At 34.5% G+C, this 16500-nt stretch overlaps 1 protein-coding gene across 14 annotated transcripts in view; it reads left to right on the top strand.

Annotated features, from left to right (window-relative positions):
- DMD (dystrophin) overlaps window positions 1-16500 on the top strand; it is a 2398628-nt gene that overhangs the window by 947408 nt on the left and 1434720 nt on the right. For all 14 annotated transcript variants that reach the window (XM_055081921.1, XM_055081920.1, XM_028482834.2 and 11 more), the window contains 3 exons: window positions 329-570; window positions 6092-6272; window positions 13825-13970. In XM_055081921.1, the coding sequence (XP_054937896.1) occupies window positions 329-570; window positions 6092-6272; window positions 13825-13970 (569 nt within the window). The remainder of the gene's footprint in view (window positions 1-328; window positions 571-6091; window positions 6273-13824; window positions 13971-16500) is intronic.

Here is a 16500-nt window from a genome sequence, read left to right as displayed (position 1 = left end):
ATATCTAAAAAGTTATTTGTAATCTTCCATCCCCACCATCAGAGCTTTGACCATTTTTAAAAATTTAAATATTTTCTACTCTTGTACATCTTATGTATCCTTATTTAGTACTTTGCTACATTCATATTCTTTGATAAGATGCAATTCTAGTAATTTGCAGTCAATAATCAGAAATCTTGGTATTTTAACTTCTTTATCAGTAAATGAATGATTTGTTTGAAATTATTCAGATGATGAATAGTTTGGAACTTGAGTCAATGTTGGTTTTCAGATAATGTCTTTCAGTCTGTGGCTTCAGTGGATATATTTATAAAATATGTCTTTCTAGAGGGTGTTAATGCTGACAGTATCAAACAAGCCTCAGAACAACTGAACAGCCGGTGGATCGAGTTCTGCCAGTTGCTAAGTGAGAGACTTAACTGGCTGGAGTATCAGAACAACATCATCACTTTCTATAATCAGCTACAACAATTGGAGCAGATGACAACTACTGCAGAAAACTGGTTGAAAACCCAACCCACTACCACATCAGAGCCAACAGCAATTAAAAGCCAGTTAAAAAATTGTAAGGTAAGGCTCTGTCCTCCTATTTGGAGCATGATCAGTAGAAATTTCTTGGAAATTTCCAGAAGAATAGCAAATTATTTAATGATAAAATTTCCCTCTTAAGGGTTTAATTAAACACAGTAAAGATCAAAATATAAGCGAAGAATATGAGTTTAGATAGGTAACATATGGATGCCCGAATCCCCAAAAACTTAGTTACACATAGTTAATTGATTTTGTCAGTTTGCAAAATGGTGAGGCAGTGTTGGAGTATAGGAACCACACGTATCCTATGGAAAATGGACAGTAATTTGGCGCTGTTTCTTATGGCAGCTCAGGTGAAAAGAGCAAAACACAGTCATATGTTCAAAATGTGGAATCCACACAAACAGAAGCAGCTGATATACAGTATAATTGGATATATGAGGAAAATCTTTAAAACTGACAGTCCATTAAATTAGGATACTTCGAGGAAGGTTCCTTTATAAAAATATTTTTTATATGTACTTGGAGTATGGAGGAACCTCAAGGGATAGTACAGTAACCCAGCATCAGTGCTGTTACTATACTTAAGATAGAAAGGATCAGGGAGTGAGAAGTTACAGAAACCCAGAAGGAGAGTCAGATGCTCATTGTAAAGGCAGCTTTAAGAGCCAATCCAAGTACCAACACAGGAATGGGGCCAGAAAAATAAATACCCTACTTTGCTCTCCTCCCTGCCTCCAGAATCTGAACAGGGGTCCCCGTCAACTAAACTTAATCAGAAGGCAGACGACAAGGAGCTTTAATCTATAAATGTCATTCTCCTGGGTCACAGGAGAAGGGTGGGCAGTATATCTGGAGGGGCAAACAAGACACAGCACACACAAAAGGGCCTGAGAAAGACACTAAGTGAGTATTCTGCACGTGTAAATAAACAAACAAGATATATCAATATAAACAACTTGAACTTTTTGCATAGTTACTACACAATGTTACTATGCATAGTTACACTTTTCATGGGAAGTGGGAAATTGATTAGAGGATAGATGAAAAGGTTTCCAGGATGAACCTTAATGGTAAACTGAGATGACTGGGCTTAATTTTAAAAGCAATGAATGGGGGTTAATCTGCATACTTTGAAAACAGTGGTTTAAATAATGGAAGACTGGAGATGGAGAGGCACCAGGGTTGGTTTGGAGGTGGTATTGAATCCAGAAAGTGAGGGGAAATTCAAAGCTATTTTGAAGGGAAAATCAGTTTAAGGATTTGATGATTCTTCTTCAAATATTGGACCTACAGCTTTACTAGGAAGTAAATAAACTCAGGAAATATATTTTTGGATAAAGAATATCGTACAGCAAGGCATTTAGTTTATTAGGCAAATATGCAAGTATAGGGAATTTCTGTTCCCTGTAATTCTAGATACATTTTGCTATTAAAGAATAGAATCCATGACTTTTTTTCCCTGTGAATTAGAGGAATACTCCATCTGTATTATTTTTGCGATAAAGATAGTACCTTAACCTGTTTCTTGAGATTCAGATATAGATATTAATAACATCTACAAAATGCATTCATCCATAAAATACGTATTCAGTATCTCTGATGTGGCCAAGAATGATACTAAGTGTATTAGCTGGTTTGGGCTGCCATAACAAATACCATAGAGTGGGTGGCTTAAATAAAAGAAATTTATTTTCTCACAGTTCTGGAGGCTGAAAGTCCAAGATGAAGGTCTGGCAGGGTTCAACTTCTGGTGAGAACTCTTTGTGTCTTGCAAACAGCTGCCTTCTCACTACATCCTCACCTGGCCTTTCCTTGGCACATGTGCATGGAGGGGAAAAAAAAAATCTTTCTCTTCTTCTTGTAAGGCCACCAGTCCTATCAGATAAAGCCCCTGCACTTAAGAACTGATTTAACCTTAATTACTTTCTAAAAGCCCTATCACCAAGTATAGTCACATTGTGGGTTAGAGATCTAACACATAAATTTGGGGGGACATGATTTGGTACACAGATTCTCACCCTGCCCCCCATTTATGTCCTTGTTACATGCCATGAGCCCCCAAAGTCCAAAAGTCATAACTCATTCTAGCATCAACCCTAAAGCCTAAAGTCCAAAGTCTCTTCATAATTTAAATCAGATATGGATGAGACTCAAGATATCATTCATCCTGAGATAGAACTTCTTTCCTGCTATGAACCAGTGAAACTAGATGACTTATGTGCTTCCAATATATGATGGTGGGACAGGCATAGGATAGGCATTCACATTCCAAAAGGAGAAAAAATAGGGAAGAAAGAAGGGATCCTAATCAAGTCCAAAATTTAGCAAGGCAAATTCCACTGGATTTAAGGTTTGAGAATAATCTTCTTTGGCTTGATGTCCTGCCTTCCAGTCCTACGAGGGTGATGCTTCTACCTTTAGGACCCACTGGGGTGGCAGACACTTAAGTTTAGGGAATATTAGAGTGAGCATTCATTGACCCTGCCCTCATAGCATTTACCTAGAGTAGGTGAGAGAGAGATTAAGTAAATGATTAAATAAACAGATGTTAAATTACCACCGGACAAATGCTTTAAACAAAGGTACACAGTTCTGGGAGAGTGTCTAACAGGGAAAACCTGACCTTGACAGAGCCACAAGGGCAGCTTCCTTGAGGCAGGTACATTTGAGTTGAAATTAAGAGAACAGCAGGGAAGGAGGCTTCAGGCAGAAGGAACATGGTGGGAGGGAGCAATAATGACCAAATAACTGAAATAAGGCCAATGTGAATGCTGGGCATAGAAGGGTGGGGGCGTAAGATGAAAGATGGAGGCAAAAAGACAAGCATATAGGAGACAAAGCAGGGACTCTTAGGGCATGCTAGGACCTTGGTCTTTATCTGAGGAGCGAATGGAGATCACTGGAGGTTACATATCTTAATTATTCTCTCGAGGTTAGAGAAGTCATCCTAAGTGAAATCATTTCTTTTTTCTGCATTCAGCCACAAAGTTCCAAATTCTGATGATGGAGGTCTATACCTCTTCATCACTCCTTACTGTTTCTCTCTGCCCCATTGGTTTCTGTTAGTTTGATGAATCACCTTAGGCAAAATACTTAGCAGGATAAACCCTATGTCATTCACACAACAGTTGAAATTGTGATTACTTGGTTGTGGTTAGTAATAGGTAGATAAATTACTCCATCCTATTTGTCAGCACATTCTGTTATTTGGAGGTGTTTCTAAAATTAGGGTGCTGATTTAGCTCAAAATCTAATGTTTGCCAGAACTGGTTCTTAATATGTTGAGGATTAGGGAGCCCTTTGGGAATTGGAAGAAATCCATGGACCCTTTCCTGAGGAAAAAAATACAAGTTTTTCCAGTAGATAAACATATACTTTTAAAGGATAAACAGACTGAGAGAACATGACTTACTCTGGAGGACCAACCACTCTTAAGGCCCTTTTATGGAAATAACGAGTAATTGTTAACATCTTTTAAATGTTAAATATTTGAGGTCAAAATGATATTTCCTGTGATTTACTCTCAGAACTTTAAGGTCCCTGCTGAACATTTGCCCAAATGTTTTATTAGTTTCAAAGTCTCCTTTGTTTTGCAGAACATACTTTACTATACTGTAGACTCATTATATAACCCCCTAAAAAGGAAGAATGACGGCCCCACATCTGGCCAAATGTAAATCGGTTTCTTAAATGTTTCACGGCAGATGTCATTGGTACCATTTGCAAGTCTAGTGTACAAAGTGCATGTCTGTAATTCTATAATCCAAACCACAGAGTGTTACCCTTTACCTCTTGTCTTACTCTTCTTCTATGAATATGCTCCCTACCTTCTAGCACTTGATAGAGAGGCTTTATATTTGAATGGGAGAGGTGGGGGTCACCTCCTTATTTATCTAAATGTCTTTAATTTTCACCTACCGGAAGAATTTGATTGTTAGAGATTAACCTACCTGAATTAACTCATACTGTTATAATCACATACCAAAATTCCTCTGAAAGTTATCTTTATATATTCTAAAAATAGATTGTCCATTAGGTAGTATTGCTACTATGAAAGGATCTATGTGATAAATTTATCTTTCAGTCCCAAGACAGAAGTTACTCTCTCTAAGAGTATGCATGGATCCAAAAATAACAGTTTTTAAAAAAAATTTTACTTTAATTTCCAGGAAGCTCAGATTTATATTTAGTTCATAATTATTATAATTCTGTCAATTTTCCTTTCCTTCTAATTGTCATGTGATCCAATTTTTACATTTTAATTCTCCTGCTTTTTGCATTTTGAACGATAAATGATCCTGAAGTACTTTTTTCTAGAGGTAGCATAGTTATGACATTTAAGTGAACAACCATGGTAGTAATACTTTAAAAAAGAGCATTTTGAAATTTCTCTTTGAGTTCAAATTATGTATTTATCAGATACATATGAATTGCAACTTCACTGGAAACAAAAGAGTATGAAAACATTTACACCAAGAGCAGCACTGTTCCAAAGAAATTGAATGCAGGCCACAAATTCAAGTCACGTGTAATTTTAAATGTTCTAGAAATGACTTTTAAATAGGAAAAAGAGGTAAATAAATGAATTTCAATAATGCATTTTATTTAACGTGATATATCAAAAATATCATCATTTCAAGATTTAATCATTTAAAACTATGAGTTTATATTTGTATTTTCATACTAAGTCTTCAAAATTCAGTGTATGTTTTACAATGACAGCACATCTAAATTTGGACTAAGCACTTTTTAGGTGCTCAGTAGCCACATGTGACGAGAGACTACTACATTGGACAGCACGGCAGAGTGTCCTTGTGATTTTTATCAACTAAATCAGAGTAGTCTTGAGAGTAAAAGGGGGTGCTGTTAACAATTTTGCCAGGACAGCAAGAGTAAAGCAGAGCAAACAGTCTCCCTGATTAAAATGATGGTAATTGCCTATTCAGTCAGGAGAAGTGATAAGACTGTACAAAACCTAGATAATTTTAGACACAAATATGTGAGTGTATATATATAAATATTGCATAGATTACATATATATGTAATCTATATAAAATTAATATATAAACATTTGTAATTTAATGTAGTATGTATATATGCAGACATATGTAGATATATATACAGTTTATATTCTACACAAATGAATTTAAAGAAAATTGTTCATTGAATGAGCTTAGAATTTGAAGTAAAGGTGCACAATTTTGACATGAGCGGTGTAGAGAAACATCCATGTTTGATTTATGAAAAAGATAAAAGGTCATTCATAGTACTTTTCAGCTGTATATATTTATGCCGATTAATGTTCTAAATGATGTCATTTTGAAATTTAAAAATCATTGTATATGGTGGTATCTATTGAATGAAGAGTCAAGGTATTCTTAAATTGATCATCTGAGCTGGAGGCTTGCTTCAACCATCATGGATGTTTCTTACCAATATTTTGATAAGGGCATTAAGCTAAGTTTGCATCACTGCCTTTTAATACTTTTCTTTGCAAAAATGTAATGTATGCAAAGTAAAAATGTTATTTATTTTAATACTCTAAATTATGGTACAGGATGAAGTCAACCGGCTGTCAGTTCTTCAGCCTCAAATTGAGCGATTAAAAATTCAAAGCATAGCCCTGAAAGAGAAAGGACAAGGGCCAATGTTCCTGGATGCAGACTTTGTGGCCTTTACAAATCATTTTAACCAAGTCTTTGCTGATATGCAGGCCAGAGAGAAAGAGCTACAGACAAGTAAGTAAAAATACTTAAAATGACTAACTTGATGTTTTCCAAATTAGCTGTTTATCATGAAAAGAGAAAGTACTAACATGAAAGAATGATTTCCATCAAAGAAAACATACTCTGTACAACCTGTAGTAACATCTAATGGAATGTTGTTTTTGGAAAGCAAATATGTTACATTTCCATTTCTTGCTCCCTCCATAATAATGTCATGACTATGAAGAACAAATAAAGTATACGTTGTATATAGGCGTTACTTCTCCTTGGTGGGTTGCAAATTTTACAGTCAAATGTTTGGAACATTGAAGGAAATAAAAGAGCAGTTGAAGCCCTGTTAGTAGGTTTTCATCAAATCCAGTTTGCTTCATGTGCAAGGACATCTAGCTAGGCATCTTGCTAATACTTCTATCAATTTATATGAAGATTATTATAGCTGTAGCATACATGTGGCAACTGAAACTCAGCCAAGGACAAATTATTCTTTGGGCTGCATTTTACTCTTGGATCACTATAACTATACAATATCTTCTTTTTCTCATTTACTGGTGAAATACAACATATGAGTGGAGCAGTTACGCAAATGCCTACCATATGACGAGCAAATTTTTCAGGATGTCAATTTTGTCTCTCACCAATTTGCTCTTATGAGATTAATACACAGTGCAAATATCCCTACTCATCAGACAAAAATTCCTTTGACAGGCAGGTTTATGAACATTTTTAAGCATTAGCGTATGGGTCTCTGGTTCAGCATACACATATACACATATGTATATATATGTACACACAAAGGATTATAGAGTAAAAGATTTTTAAGGCATTAAGATAAAAATATTTTTAAAAAATTCATCCTCAAAGTTGTCATGAGAAGCACAAGAACATATATTTGTTTTCTACTGAAACTTTAATTTGTTGGAATACACATTTTTAACTGATTTCCTTTGTAAATGTGCAAAAAATTTACCACCTAATAACATTTCTAGAATCAGCATAGTGTAATACACGGGCTTTCCTCACTTTCATATTTTTTTTCCTTTTTATTTCCTGGTGAGGTCATGTAATGAAAGATAAATGCATTTTTTTTTCCTTTCTTTTACTTCAAAGTCATTTTTACTGAGGGGTTTATTTTCCTGATAGGGAAGCAGGTAATACAGCTTTACAGTAACGTCAGCTCCCTCTAGTGGATTTCAGTGTACTTGTTGCTGGGCCTCTGTAAAATCAATTGGGGAAAAGATTGTAAATGTCCTAAATTTTCAAACGTTGGCCTATTTAAGAATAATGCATTTTTCTTATCATAAAATCCATAAACCTCCCTTAAAATCAAGTACATGTTAATGGTTATACCACATCAAGTCATATTGCAGTTCAGTTTGTTAATTAATAATTATTTTCAAGGAATTTTCCATATGTATGTTTTTCCCCAAACTTACACCAGGGAGTAAATCTCATTTCTTGTATTACTACATGGTGCTTTGAACATATTAAGTATTCAGCAAATAAGAGCTACCATCTTGGAAATCCATCTTGACTTTCATTTCCTCTTTCCTTTTGTTCTTTACTAGTGTTCTCACAATGAAACAAAAACTTGACAACTTAAGTGTACTTTAAATGGTGAAAACTGGTGTGAGGAATTGGTGGTTGGTATTTGGCAAAGATTATATGAGAAAATAATATTAAAAGTTAAATGTATTCTATATTCATAGTAATTTTTAGTCTATAAACACCAATCTTATAAATTATCTTTCTTAGTCCTCAGAGAGGACAAAGAAGCTGAAAGATGAACAGGAATTTGTGAGACTAAGGGTAGTAGGTGCTGGCTAGCTAAGAATCTGAGAAGTCCTGTGTCCCTGGAGCACAGAGAGGAGAGAGTGATGCAAGGTAAGCCTAGAGAGGCAAACAGTCTAGAAGGGCCTTTTATGAGCCACGGTGAGGGTTCTAGACACTAACATGAGAAAAATGAAACAATACTGATGGGTTTTATGCTGTGATATAACATCATAAATCAGTTTTGCATTTTCAGAAACTGAGCGGTGAGGATAGATTGAAAGGAAGCAAAAGTACACGTGGAGAGACTAGGAAGGATCTTCCCTTGTTTGGGTTTTTGCTTGAGCTAAATAACTTACCTGTGAGATACTAACAAAGGCATTTGATCTTTTCACAAGTCGTTCTGTCTTCTCAGAATAGAGTGGAAGTTTGGTTTAGCTCTCAACGGGAGAACTTTACGTCTTGCATCCGAATACTTATCCGAAGCAGTTATACAGAAAAAGATCAACAGTTCAGAAACTGAAATATTTCCCTTCTCATTAAACTGAGAGACCAGAAGGAAGCTAAAGAAGGGAGAAGACAATCAGGGCCTCCCTTAGTAATGAAGTGGACTTGAGGATGAGATTAGAGCCCATTGGGTAACTATTCCCATAGCTCTTCAGATGTATTTCCTGATTGATGAACCCACACATGGGTAGTGAGGTAGCTAGTTCAGAAACTATGGACTTGCTAGGTCCTGTTTCAGTTCTAGCTCCTCCCCAAAGCAATCCACCTGTGAAACACCCAGAGATTTTACTTAGGATCCAGATTTCAAGGAAAAAAAATGTGCCCAAACGTCCTGAATCAGAATACAGAATAAGATGTTCCATCTATACAATATGGTAAATAGTGCCCACATGCAGTGGTGGTCTGGATTCTTCAATACTTTATCAGGGTTTTGAAGAGAACCTGAGACTTTACATAATGTAAGTTATTCATTGAATAAGGCAAATTAATGCGTACTTTGTTGACATTTTGTTTAACACAAAGAAAAATAATGTATCAAGTGTCATTATTTCTTAAGATCTAACTAGAATTGTATTGGTTAATAGAAGAAAGATCAATCAAATTTGTTATTTAATAATTTAGAATGTTTCAGTGGTCATCTTCTTTCTGGATTTGAGAGATTTTTATTTTATGCTGGCCTGTGCTGAAAAACAATGGATTCTTTGAATGTACGGCATTTTATTTCTGTCAGTCTGTCTATCTGTCTATCTCCTTTCCTCCCTCCCTCCTTTGATCTATTCCATAGGTGGATGCTGACTGAGTTTTGGACCATCTATAATATTATAACATATACTTATGAGTTAAGTAATTGTTTTATACTTGTACAGTGTTCATGCTACCTTATCACTTTGGTGATAAGCTGACAAGTCAGAAAATCTTTGTTTCCTTTCATTTAATGTAGGTACAATTACAACTACAAATACAGTCTTTCCCCGGGATGCTACAAATGCCAAGATTATCCTCAGCACAGTCTAAACACTCTTCCAAATACATGGTTAAATATGCTGTGCAATATAATAAACTATGCCTTGTATATGTATTTTTAAATGACCATTAAGTATTAACCAGTACTGAAACAACAGTATTTAAGTAAACCTGAAGTTAAACAAATAAAACACTTTCATCCTTTTTGTTACCATTTCCCTTGATCTTTATCTATTATTATTATTTAATTTTTGGTCTGATCATGATTCTCTTTGCAGGATGAAGTGGACACTAACTTTTAAAATTCACACTGTGTGTGTTAGGATGTTCATATGCATGCATTGTATGTCTTCATGTGTGGACGTGTGTGTGTGTGTGTGTTTGTAAATCATTTCAGAGCAATGTCTTAGCTTAGGTTTGGCTATGAGTCTGGTTCTCTAGAAAGTAAAATTAGTTCAAAGGAACCTACCTCTCCCCACAAATGAAAGAACGTGAGTGCCTCTATTCAGCTTTTGTTCTCTCCCTAGCAAGGAAGTGTTCTCCTTTTATTAGCATAGGTAAAACTTTGTATTAAACTCTTACAATTTCTACTTAGTCCTGAGTATGTCTCCTTCACTTTCCTGTTGTCTTGCGTCTCCCTTCTAGCTAATAATAATAGCAAATATGTACCCAATAATGGGTGCAGTAATCGGCAAATATAGAGACAAATTTAGAATAAAATGTAGCATCTTATTAAGATCTACAAAGGCCTTCATGGTCGTAGTTTCCCCTGCCCTAATGTCCCACCACACTCCACCTTGCTCACTTTGTTCTTGCTACACTTGCCTCCTTGCTGTGCTCCTACCTTACTAGAAATACTCATGTCTTTGGACTGTTAAACTTTTTATTACCCACCTGGAAAACCTTTCCTCTCTGTATTCATATGGCTCCCTCCTTCAGTGCTTTTAAGTCTCTTGTCAAGTGATACTTCCAAGGAGAGGGCTTTTTTATTCACTGTCTGGTCCCTTTTTATCCTTTTTATTTTATTTAATACTTTTATTATATTCAAAGAGTTTCTGTAACATATAGACATTTTTTTAAATAATGAAAAAAATAGAAATCTGCATACTGAGCTACTAAACTTAAGAAATGGAATATTGGTAAAACCACTGATGTACTTTGTTGCCCCTCTCAAATTCCGTTCCCTCCCCTCTGTACGCACTCTCACCATCATCTCCAGGCACATCTTCTGTTTGTCTCTTCTCAGTGCCATTCCCTGCTCTTCCTATGAAACTACACTTCCTAGGATCCTTTTTTTAAACTGTCTACCTGCTTAGTTCAGCCAGTGGGAGGCACTTGGAGGATACTGAAGGTGAGAAGAGGAGAGAAGATAGAATATTCTCTTCCCCTCTCAGTGTTACAGGGTGCCTCTCCATCAGTGGCTGAGAATGAATCCTCCAACTTTCTAGCCCTCTCTGGAAACAGCATACCTCAGGGACCCTGCATCCCCAAAGGGAATCCCCCTGTGAATTCAGCTCCTTCTGGGTGGTTCCAATTATTGGTTTCTTGTAACACCATCTCACACCTCTTGCCTTTGTCCCTCTAAGCTTGGAGATGGTAGTGTCTTCCATTGCTAATCTATTGACTGCCCACCGTCCCTGTGTAAATCCTCATTGCTCCAACATTTTTATATCTAATTCTCAATCTTAAATTTTTTGTATTGCATTATCTGGAAGGATCTCCCCCCCACAATAACTTAATTTTTCTTCACTGCCATTTATTTCTATTAGTCATTATAGTCTTTTGATTTGTTTGTTAATTTTCTGACTCACCAATTAGATTTTAAGCATCATGAAAGCCAAGGCTTTGCTATTTTAATTTTTACTTCTTGCTTCCCTGGTGCTCAGAGCACTGAATAAATATTGGCTGAACGAAGGAATAATAAATGACTTCAATTAATTCTCCCCGAAGTTTCTACATCCCCATTTTTATAAATGAGGTCTAAGATGCTAAAATGTTAAGTAATTTGCCAAAGCTAGTGAGTGGAGAGCCAATTCCAAAGCACAGGTTTACTGAACTGCAGAATCAGACTTGCTAATTGTCATGCTACACAGCCTCCTTCTGTACAAACAGAATGGAGGAGCAATTCTGATAGATGTTCATGAAAAACATGTTGATCTTTTTCTAATAAAAAGTAACCCTAATATCTTCATCAACTCTTTCTATACTTATCTTTCTCTCCTGACATATATTCATCATCTGGATAAAATTGAACTGATTCATATCATCTCTGACAAGCTTCTAATAAATGTTTATTGTTGGAAAACAAGCACCGTTTTCCAGAATGTATATGTTCAAGTTCAGTTAAACCATACTTTGTACATTTTATAATCTATCCAACATACCTCCTTGTCTCTACCCATAGACCTGTCTCCTTCCAACTCTTTGCTTCAGCATAACTAAATACTCCTTTACTTCAGTACTATTCATGAGATCCCTCTTTGTTTTTATTAATAATTATCTAGCATTCAAATGTATCTAGTTAGCAGAGAAACACATTATTTATATGAAAGAAAGCAGTGAGGTTTAAAGTACCACAGAGATGTTTTGAGATCCTTCATCATGAAATCAGAAGTGCTCACATTAAAGAAGCCCTCTTAAAATAAATTTGGGCATGAACTGCCAAATAAATATAAGCACATTGAGTAAAATTCTCAGTATCCCTTTCTAACACACTTCCTAGAAATATATTTTCCATTTGAAAACCCTACTTAACTAGCGTGCAAAATACTTTCCTATATTCTTCTCATTTAGTTTGGAAGGAATTGGCATATAGAAGTGAAACTCATAGACTATCTGATAAAAATAATGTGGTTTAAATAATGCCATTGGATATAGTGATTTGAGCTAGTATTTTGCACTGTGATTTTATCTATTTAGGAAAATTCTCAGCCATTATCTCTTCAAATGTGGCTTCTGTCCCATGTCTCTCTCTGTGATTCTGGGATACATTTTTGTTCATTTTACTGTTTTTTTCTATGTCTCTTATTCTCTCATCTTTATTTTCCATCTGTTTGTCTCTCCATGCTTCATTCCAGATATCTACGTATATGCATGTATACATATATATAAATACACACACATACACACACACACATATATATGTTTCTGGCCTATCTTCAGGTTTACTAATTCTCTGTTTAGCTTTGTCTAATCTGCATTTAAACTTATTCATTGTGTTATTACTTTTCACTTATTGCATGTTTCAGTTCTACAATTTCTTTTTTATTCTTCTTAAAACACTTAAAATCATTTTTATGGTTTCCAGTTTTCTGCCAAAATTCTCAACCTTGAACATGGTCAGTATAGCTACTTAAGTCACATAATCTGTGTGGGCGTGTATAAAATAGAAAATAATGTATAGTAATAAATAGTATATATACACATATATAATTTTAGATTTAAAATTGTGTATATATATATATATATACACACACATTGTACTTTCCCATATATATATATTTCATTCCCTAATTTTATATATAGTTGGAATGAATATATGTATGTACATATACATATATGTGTGTGTGTTGTGTGTGTGTGTGTTTATATATATATATATATATGTTAGAGAAAGTACATCGTTTGTTGGTGGCTTTGACTTTGAAACAAGATGATCTTGGTCTAAAATCCTGGCTGTGACACTTACTAGATGTTTGACTATGAACAAATTAGTTGGCCTTCTTTTATAGCCTCTATTTCCTCAAATATAAATGGAATAAAAATGTCTATCTCACAGGTTTATTGTAAGGATTAAGAATGATGTGTGTGATCATTATTAGAGTTTCTGACACTAAACACACACAAATTGTGTTTCTTTTAGTAAAATACAACATGAACTGATGTAATATAAAATATCACCTGCTGTAGATAATGATACTATTTTCCCCAAAGGCAAATGATAATACAGAAAGAGAGTAGTCTTCAAAGTCAAATATACATGAACTCTACTTGGTTTCTCCGACTACCATCTGTGTTACCTTGGGCAAGTTACTCAGCCTCTCTGTTGCTCCATTTCCTCACCTTAAAAAACATGAATTAAACAATGCAAATCTTGCAAGGCTGATAGGAGGATTCGATGTAATATATGCATAGTTTCTGTCAAAATATCACGCATGTAATAGGAATTTATCTTCAACAACATCATATTCTAATCTGTATATTCACGTTTTCACACTTTGTTAATATTTGTAATTATTAGTATGATTGAGTTTGCTGGCAGCTTAGGAAAACAAATGACAAAGTTTTAAATGGTTAAATGATTCTCTTTTTTTCCCTTTCGATAAAGTTTTGGACACTTTGCCACCCATGCGCTATCAGGAGACCATGAGTACCATCCTCATGTCGATCCAGCAGTCAGAAACCAAACTCTCTGTACCTCAGGTTACTGTCACGGAATATGAGATCATGGAGCAGAGACTCGGGGAGTTACAGGTTTGTGACTATTTAAATGTCTTAATACAGTACAGATCTCATCTATCAAGCAATCACATTGGTATAACCTTAATACAATACTAGAATTAAAATAATCGTGGCAAGTATGATAGTTTACCAGCTGAAAAAATGAAGATTTAGAATTTAAAAGTGTAATATTTTATGCATTTGTGCCTTCTCTCCATAAGATAAAAATTCCATCTTTGAAAACAATGATACGGTCTACTCATGAAGTATATTCTTTCTTGCTTAGTGTATATTTTCAGAAACATGGATTTTGATTATTATAGAAGCTCTGGTATTATTCCTCCCCTTTGCTTGCTGATTTAGAGCTCATCTCACATTTCCAAAAAGAAAGTGGTAAAATTGATGTAGTTATAAAATTAGTTTTAATTTAAACCCTTTTTGATGTAATATTATAATTAGTTTTTGAGTTCTATTTACTGTATTTTAATAGTCTTATATCAGGAAATAAAATACTAATATGGGAAATTAAAGAAATAATTTGTATGAGATTTTAGAATACTTTCCCTGCTAGTTCTGAAAAGCCTCTGTTGTATATCTAATCACATTTTATTTTGTAAGACATTCAAGTGTATTCATTCATTGTATTTAAGAGCTGAGATAATATGTCCACATTTTGAGAATTAAATTAAGAAAAAAAGTTAAAAATTTAACTTTGTTATATCAAGAGTTCTTTTTGGGGAATTAAATATTATTTCCTAAAAAAGTAATTTTAGAAGAATTTCTTCAAAGAAATCTTTATTTAAACATTTTCCAGTATATATTGTCCTATTTAAACTATTTCCTCTACTATAATACTAAACAACCTATAACTGTTCAATCTTTTTTCCCCTTTATGTTGTTGTTTGTAATACCTGGAATAGTTCCAAAATTTACTTTGAAGAATATGTGACTTAATAAAGCTATAAATGTAAAAACATAATAGTACAAAGGTATAGCAATTAGGGGAGTGGGTTAAGTATAAAAGATACGGTATGCAGATGAATGGAACAGAGTATTTCCATTGATAAAACAGTGATGGAGGGAAAATTATTTATAAATATTATTGAGAAGATGAATTATTAACTAACTGAAAAAAATGAAGTTAGAACCTGTGTCAAATGTTACACCAAAACAAACTACCACATAGATTAAAATGTCAAAAATATTTTAATCATAAATTTTGGAGAAATTTTTAATAAAACTTTAAAAACATGATGGGGAAGCACAAAAATCAATGGAAGTGATCACAAACATTGTGAAAATACCAGAGCCAATTTTAAAGAAAAATGAGATAAGGAAAACATTTGTCTGAGTAAGTCGTTAATAAGGTAGTCACCAGAAAGAGACATAAATGACCATTAATCCTATGAAAAATTGTAGCTCAAATTGTAAAGGATGTAGTACAGATTGACAAAATGAGATATTTTTATGTACTGAAGTACAAAAAGAAATCTAAAACAATAAAACAAATAAATGAATATAACAAAACAGAAACAGTCTCATATAGAGAACAAACTAGTGGTTGCCAGTGGGCAGAGAGGTGGGGGAGGGGCAAAATGGGGGTATGGGATTATGAGGTACAAACTACTATGTGTAAAATAAGTAAGATACAAGGATATCTTGTACAGCGCAAGGAATATAGCCAGTGTTTTATAATAACTTTAAATGGAGTATCATCTATTAAAACATTGACATACTATGTTGTACACCTGAAACTAATATTTTAACTCAACTATACTTTAATTAACAAAACAAATTGTAAGGATGTAGTACAAATTTACAAAATGAGACTATTTTTTTACATACTAAATTGCAAAAAAACCAGGGACTTCCCTGGTGGCGCAGTGGTTGAGAGTCTGCCTGCTGATGCAGGGGACACGGGTTCGTGCCCCGGTCCAGGAAGATCCCACATGCCGCGGAGCCTGTGCGTCTGGAGCCTGTGCTCCGCAACGGGAGAGGCCACAACAGTGAGAGGCCCATGTACCGCAAAAAAAAAAAAAAAAAAAAAAAGAAAGAAAAAAAATGAAACCCAAAAGATACAGTAAGTGCAGGTCTGGCAGCAATGAACTACATCTCACTTATTGGTGGGAATGTAAATTGAATGTAAGTTTTGCTGAGGAAAACTTTTCAGATATAGATACATAGAGATATAGATAAATAGATCATAAACATAACTTAAAAGACTGGAAAACTTAAAATTAATTTATACAGCTAATAATGGGAAATGGTTAAATGAACTGCAGAAACGATTAAAATCTGTTTTTGAAAAATACTTAATGACATAGGAGAAGGCTCACAATAAATTGCTTAGCTCAAAATGTAGTTCTAGCATAGAAGGAACTTTCCTCAACATAATAAAGCCCATATATGACAAACCCACAGCCAACATCATCCTCAATGGGGAAAAAGTGAAACCATTTCCACTAAGATGAGGAAAAAAAGACAAGGTTGACCAATCTCACCACTATTATTCAACATAGTTTTGGAAGTTCTAGCCACAACAATCAGAGAAGAAAAAGAAATA

This window comes from Physeter macrocephalus, chromosome 21, assembly GCF_002837175.3.
Source record: "Physeter macrocephalus isolate SW-GA chromosome 21, ASM283717v5, whole genome shotgun sequence".
Taxonomy (NCBI): domain Eukaryota; kingdom Metazoa; phylum Chordata; class Mammalia; order Artiodactyla; family Physeteridae; genus Physeter; species Physeter macrocephalus.
This window is presented reverse-complemented; position numbering and strand designations above follow the sequence as displayed.